General features: G+C 35.5%; 1 protein-coding gene across 2 annotated transcripts in view; it reads right to left on the bottom strand.

The window, feature by feature from the left end:
* Nucleotides 1-3726: 3726 nt before the first annotated feature.
* acsl3a (acyl-CoA synthetase long chain family member 3a) overlaps nucleotides 3727-7234 on the bottom strand; it is a 29762-nt gene continuing 26254 nt past the window's right edge. For both annotated transcript variants that reach the window (XM_055197445.2, XM_055197444.2), the window contains exon 15: nucleotides 3727-5446. In XM_055197445.2, coding sequence (XP_055053420.2) covers nucleotides 5289-5446 — 158 coding nt within the window. In that variant the 3' untranslated portion in view covers nucleotides 3727-5288. The remainder of the gene's footprint in view (nucleotides 5447-7234) is intronic.

The following is a 7234-nucleotide window of genomic DNA, read 5'->3' as shown; positions in this document are numbered from 1 at the left end:
GGTGCCCTCCAAAGCACATTTTATTAATAGCCTTAATTATATTTTTACATTAGCTTGGCTTCTTTTATGAATACAATTTTTGAACAATGATAAAACAAATTAACAACTAAACTAAAATAAAATCAACAAGTAAAACAAAAAATTTTAAGTAGACCATTTCAAAAAAGTAGCGCTCCAGATTGTTTTATCTATTGTGATAGCCCTTGCTCACAAAAGTTTGGAGACACCTGGTCTACACCATATAATGCTTGCCAGATATTCTTTTTTTTAAACTCTGGGACTAACATTTTATGACTTAAAGCTTTATTATTTATACACTTCAAAAAAATAAAGTGCTTAAATTGTTCTTGACAGCGATGTCATAGAAGCAGCATATTTGTTTCTGTAAAGAACCAAAGTCAAAGGTTCTTAAAAGAACCATTTATTTCTTACAGTTTTATAATCTAAAGAACCCCTTTTTACAACAAATAACCTTTTGTTAAAATGTAGGATGTTAAAGGCGCTCTAAGCGAATTGACGCGTTTTAGACCATAAAACATTTTTTGTTACATACAGCAAACATCTCCTCACTATCTGCTTGCTGCCTGTCTGCTGATCAACCTGTAAAAAAACGCAATCTCTGTAGACAGCTCAGGCTCGACAAACGGCAATATCAACATAGTGGCCAAACCTAGCACAACAAAACATAACAAAGTGTTCCAGCCAAAAAACGGCAAGAAGGTTTGGGGGGTGGGGGTTGGGCGCGTTCATGAAAGCACGGACAGGAGAGGGAGGGGGAGGCGTTAGCTATGCTCCGTTTGTTTGAAAACAGTTCAAACATCAACAGGAAGTGACGTCCCACATTATTCGCTTAGAGAGCCTTTAAGTAAGGTATAATGTATTGGCTTATTTAACAATAACATCCGGCTGTCTGTATATTATTCCGCTTATTACACGTCTATTTATCTCATAAGTAAGGTAATGAACATTAAATATTAATTAGAAATATTTTATTAGCGCATTTTAACTAATGCCTTTCGAGTTTTAAGACAAAACGATCAAATGTCACGAACACGCTTGGTAAATATTTGTAAATAAATATTTGTAAATAACAGTTTTTAGCAATAAAATAGGTGCCCTTTAATTCCCATAAAATTGTATAATATACTCACCTAAAGGATTATTAGGAACACCATACTAATACCGTGTTTGACTCCCTTTCGCCTTCAGAACTGCCTTAATTCTATGTGGCATTGATTCAACAAGGTGCTGAAAGCATTCTTTAGAAATGTTGGCCCATATTGATAGGATAACATCTTGCAGTTGATGGAGATTTGTGGGATGCACATCCAGGGCATGAAGCTCCCGTTCCACCACATCCCAAAGATGCTCTATTGGGTTGAGATCTGGTGACTGTGGGGGCCATTTTAGTACAGTGAACTCATTGTCATGTTTAAGAAACCAATTTGAAATGATTCGAGCTTTGTGACATGGTGCATTATCCTGCTGGAAGTAGCATCAGAGGATGTGTACATGGTGGTCATAAAGGGATGGACATGGTTAGAAACAATGCTCAGGTAGGCCGTGGTATTTAAATGATGCCCAATTGGCACTAAGGGGCCTAAAGTCTGCCAAGAAAACATCTCCCACACCATAACACCATTGCATTAATGAGAAATTGAACACGTGTTCCTAATAATCCTTTAGATGAGTGTAGTATCTAATATGCAGTATATCCTCTATAGAATCATGTCTGGCTCTCTCTCTCGAGGGTTTTTTTACTGATTTTTCTGTTTTCTCCTGCTTTTATCAATGTAAAGCTGTCTTGAAACAATTAAACAATTGTGAAAACCGCTATATAAATAAAATTAAATTGAATAATCAGAATTTTTCTGAAAACAACTAATACAACCAGACTGATCTTACGGAAAGTCGTGTTATAGTCACACAAAATTTGATTAATTTATTCGTGTCCATGGCACGAAATTCAGCTTTTTTGTGCCTTGAGCATGAATGTCTTTTTTGTGTCACTTGCACAAATTTCTATAAATAGTTTATCGCGTCTGTTGCACGACTTTTTTAATTTTCATTTTATGTATTGTTTTCTTATTGTTTTTTCCCTATTTTCTTACCATTGTCGCTTGGCGTTGAGGTTAGAATCACTTTCCATTACATTGTTAGACATCCTAACCCAAACCCCAACTTCAGGCGAGAATAGTTTTAAGTGGAAGAAAAACATGTAGAAACCAAAACATTAAAGTACATCCTAACCCAAACCCCAAATCTAACCCCAACTCCAGGCGAGAATAGTTTTAAGTGGAAGAAAAACATGTAGAAACCAATACATAAAAGTACATCCTAACCCAAACCCCAAATCTAACCCCAAGCGACAATGATTTAAAAATAGTAAAAAAAGAGAAAACAATACAAAAAAAATGACACAAAAAAAGTCATGCCATGGACACAAAAACTATTTATAGAAATTAGTAACACGAAAAAAAGACATTCATGCTCAATGCACAAAATAAAGCTGAATTTCGTGCCATGGACACATATAAATTAATCAAATTTTGTGTGACTACAACACGACTTTCCGTGAGATCATGTTGAATACAACATACCACAAAATTAATTGTCCATTTTCCCCACTAAAACAATGTCACTTCTTAATTTATTTTGAGATGCTGTTAATTGTGACATTGTGATCAAACAAATGAACATGAAGTCCATATATTTAACCGAGACTGTACAAATTCATGCTCAAACCTGATTTGGTGTCCCAGATTTCTTTAAAGTACAACAAATAGTTGCTCTAAAGTTAAATAAGCTTTAGTGGCTTGTGAGGAAAAACCTGAAAGATGAGTCCTTTCAATCAAATCAGTTACTGTTATCCTGTCCAGCAGGAAAACCCAGAATCCTTCTATAAGCAAACAATAAGAGGAGGTTTCACTGACATTACTAGAGTCGTAACCGAGGAAGATATAAATTGGTTAAAGATCACATACTGTATTTCACAGGTTTATGTGTACATTTTGACTCAGAGTTCAGATGCAAAACTCTAAGTGTGTGTTTTCATGTAAAGGAGCATTTTTAGTTCATGTTTAGATTCAATAATTTCACTTAAATGGCAATGAAAAAGTTATTAGTCAGTAATTTCATTGGTGTAACAAATTTGACTTTCACTGCAAAACCCTCTAAGTTCATGGAAGCTTTTTTGGCAAAAACACGCTTCGACATCAATGTAAAAAACAGTGTTGGGCTAACACATTACAAGTAATGCGCATTATGTAGTAATATTACTTTTCTGAAATAACAAGTAAAGTAACGCATTACTTTATAAATGTACATATTGATATTTGAGTTACTTTTTTAAAAAAATAATCTGAGTTACTTCTCAGTTTAATTAATTCGATGTAAAAAAAAGCAATGTACTGCATTAAACTTAACATATTAACGTAGATTTATGCACTCTATGCGTAAGCGCCTGAGCGGGAACAGTTTCAGTCCGAAACGGAGATGGCAGTATGGAAATATGCAATTTCTGAATACAGAACTTCTCAGTCGTAAAACCACCTGCAAGGCCTGAAAGAGATCAAGCCTCAGCCAAGTAAGAAAAAGAAACGCAAAAGTAACGAAAGCATTACTTTACATGAAAAGTAACTAAGTAACGCAATTCGTTTTTTTGGGGGGAGTAAATAAATATTGTAATGCATTACTTTTAAAAGTAACTTTCCCCAACACTGGAAAAACCTTTCAAGCATTTTTATTTTTAAGACCTCCACTTCTTGGACAAGACATAGTAAGCAAGTGCAAAATCACTAAAAATGCAACACGAAACTGCAAATAATGAAAGTCAGAATGTAAAAATGAAGAAATTGAACACATTGGGGTCTGCGATTCATGTCACTGCTACCTTCACGTTTTGCACGTCATTGTTCAATTAAATAATCTTTTGTGTACTTAATAGGACACATGCACAAAGTCGATGTGGCATTTAGTGGATTCTGCCAACAAATCGGTGTGGCATTTAGCAATGTCTCTGAATGGCGTGAGGCCAGGATAAAGCAGATTTTAAGCAAAGGTATTCTCATGCTGAGAGTATTCAGTCAATATCATTATCCTATTTTTGATGGTTTGGTGGCTTTTGCATCTGCATCACACGACATTATAAAGAAATTTAAAGATGAACAGAAGAGAAAGTTGTCAAAAATCTGACATCACACTCAGTTTAATGTCTTCAAGGTTCCTAATGACAGCATAAACATACAGTATCCCATGATGCGCTGCTCATGTATGGGACAGAACAGTTAATTTTGGTCCTTCAATCTGATTGGACATGTAGACTTCCATCTTTCCATCTAAAAAATAAAGGTGCTTAAAAGGTTCCTCACAGCGATGCCATAGAAGAACCATTGTGAAACGGAAAGTTTCTTTAGATGTTAAAGGTTCTTTATGGAACCATTCAGCCAAAAAATGGTTCATCTATGGCATCATGAATCACCTTAATTGAGTGTGAGAAATTTAAAGCGTTATTCGAAGTATTTTTAAACAATCACAGTTCATTGGTAACCCCTTAAATCGTTTCCCCTAAAAATATTCCTACTACCTGACAGGTATCACTGAAATTGGTTTCCTGAGAAATCACACCCATCTCTGAGACAGGCCTAAACTCTATGGGGTGGTTTCCTAGATAGGGATTAGTTTAAGCCAGACCTAGGCTTTAGTTTAATTAGAAAATACTAAACATTACATTACTAAAAACATCATTTTGAGGCAAAACAAAGGGCACTGATATATTTTAAGATTTTAAAATATAAAGTTGTTTTCAGTTTGGACAGCTCTTATATTTATTTTAGTCTAGGACTAATCTAATCCCTCTCCAGGAAACCGACCCATTAACAGTGCATCACAACATTTTGACTTCAATTACCCTATTGTCCACACCAACAATATTTGAAGCCGCCCCACTCGTAATTTCTACCTTATAAAATACTCTATAAAATAAAATAAAATGTCTTTTTTAAGTTATATTGAGGTCCCCTAGTAAACACTGATCTATATACAGCAAAAAATAATTAGTGGATTAGCTGGTGTTGTTTGTGGGCGGGGTTTTAGAGAGGAGTGTGTCTAATTCAGTTGCTAACATCGCTTACATCATATTAATAAGTATTATCTATGTGCTGTTGATGTGAAACATCCCACATCAAATATTGTTTTTTGTTCATGTTTATAACATCCATAAGTATCCTCTGCTCATACTGGTAGTTGCTAGAGAAAAATCTGACTGTTGCTTCAGGTTTCTCCAGTTTTTATTTAGCACCGTACATTCTCTCGATGGCATGCTGGTAATGAGTTTTCAGTTCCTTTCGTTTGAGTTTAAAAGCGTCTGTCACCAGGCCGGTCTCTGGGGTCCAGGGATCTGAGCTCAAGCTGATCTTTCGTGGGATCTCAAACCTTTCTAACTGGCCTGTAAAAACACAAGAATAAGAAATACACGACCATCAGACTTTAACTAGAGATCGATCATGGCAAAAACAGGAAGTTCAACATATTTGGAGATTGTGCATGCTATAGAATTTTTTTTGTAAAGGATTGCAAGAAACATTTCATACAGACAAATGATTGAAAACTTGACCAGTATGACATGAGTGTACTCTCACTATGATTTAGTCACAATGTCAGTGACTTTTTCATGTAGCCTATATTTATATCAGATGCAAAACATAACAAACTATCAATACTTTAATCATGTGCCCTGATTGCATGTGTCCGACTTCATGCAGTGCACATCACAGTACAATACATGCAACCAAATAATCTGTTTGTTATCAGGTTGAAAAAAACATTTGCATAAAAAAAGTGCTCCTGATGAATTTTTATTTTAATCTGCAATATCGCGATTAACCACTAGCCAATTTATGAAAAAAACTTTAAAAAAACAATTAATACAAATTATTTCAGCTTTTTGCTAATTTTTAAAAGCAGAGTAGGCATGTTTAAGTCTAAAAAAAGTCTAAAACACTTTTTTCCAAATTTGTTTAAACTGTCTTTATATATATCAATACATAAGTAAAATGTAAGTACTCTGAAAAAGAGAATATAAAAATCGAGTGTCTGTAGACCTCTCACATCTGTTTTAAACACAGCTAATTATTTCCATTCACTCCACCCCCTCCCTTCTGGGTTTCTTCTAAAGCCACGCCCCCAAAACACATGAACGCTGACCGCTCTGCTGGTAGAAGCATTTACCTGAGACGAGTGGAGAGGAAGGAGCGCAGTGCATGTAGTAACATCATGTCAGAATCACATGGAATAAAACACCTAACTTCATCAATATGAATATAAAACAAATACGATAGCTTTAAGTACTCACTATTAAGCTAGCATATCAATACTGGTAAAGTTTAAAAAACGATATCGATACTGGTAAAGTTTAAAATATATATCGATACTGGCAAAGTTTTGGTTGATTCGGTAACAAACGAGCTAGTTATATTTATAAGACAAAGCTAAAAACAGATTGAAGTTTTTTTATTACCATCAGTTACACTGTGATGAAGGTGAATTTCGTGGAAGATTCATAACATATACGGTGTTTTGCATGGAAGAGTTTCCGTGATGAAAGCATTGTTGACTATTGTTGAGGACTACACTCGAGACAATACCGCTACCGCATCGTCGACTCGAGGAAAAGCCACGTGATATTTGCTCTCATTTGATTTCTTCGTTTATTCCTTTTTTTGCCTTGTTTGCCTTCGCTGACTGGATATGCAGGTACTGTGAGTTCTGAATGCTCTTTCTCTGCCGCACTTTTGCTCTTTTTAGATTTCGTACCTCTTGCACGTTCAAATCAATCGGGTGTGCGCATGTGTGGGCACATCCTGTAGCAACAGGGGTGTTGTCATGGTTGCGAGAGACAGTGATAGTCGCGCAAGCCAATCATTTGTTTCGTCCCGAATGGAAATAATGAGCTGTGTTTAAAACGGTCGTGAACGGTCTGCAGACACTTGACTTTTGTCCTCTTTTTTTCAGAGTACTTACATTTTGATTGTGTATTGGTATATGGAGACAGTTTCAACAAATTTGTAAAAAAGTTTTTTAGATAATTCCTGCCTACCCTGCCTTTAAGGGTTTATAAACAGAAAAAATAAAGATAGGATGAACCTTACGTGAACTTGACAAGAAACGCTGTGCGCAGCAAGGCGTTGCCAAGTCCTCTACTTTTTGGTGGAGTTCATGTTTGGACAACTTTTAA

Source organism: Misgurnus anguillicaudatus, chromosome 24 (genome assembly GCF_027580225.2).
Source record: "Misgurnus anguillicaudatus chromosome 24, ASM2758022v2, whole genome shotgun sequence".
In the NCBI taxonomy this organism is placed as follows: Eukaryota; Metazoa; Chordata; class Actinopteri; order Cypriniformes; family Cobitidae; genus Misgurnus; species Misgurnus anguillicaudatus.
This window is presented reverse-complemented; position numbering and strand designations above follow the sequence as displayed.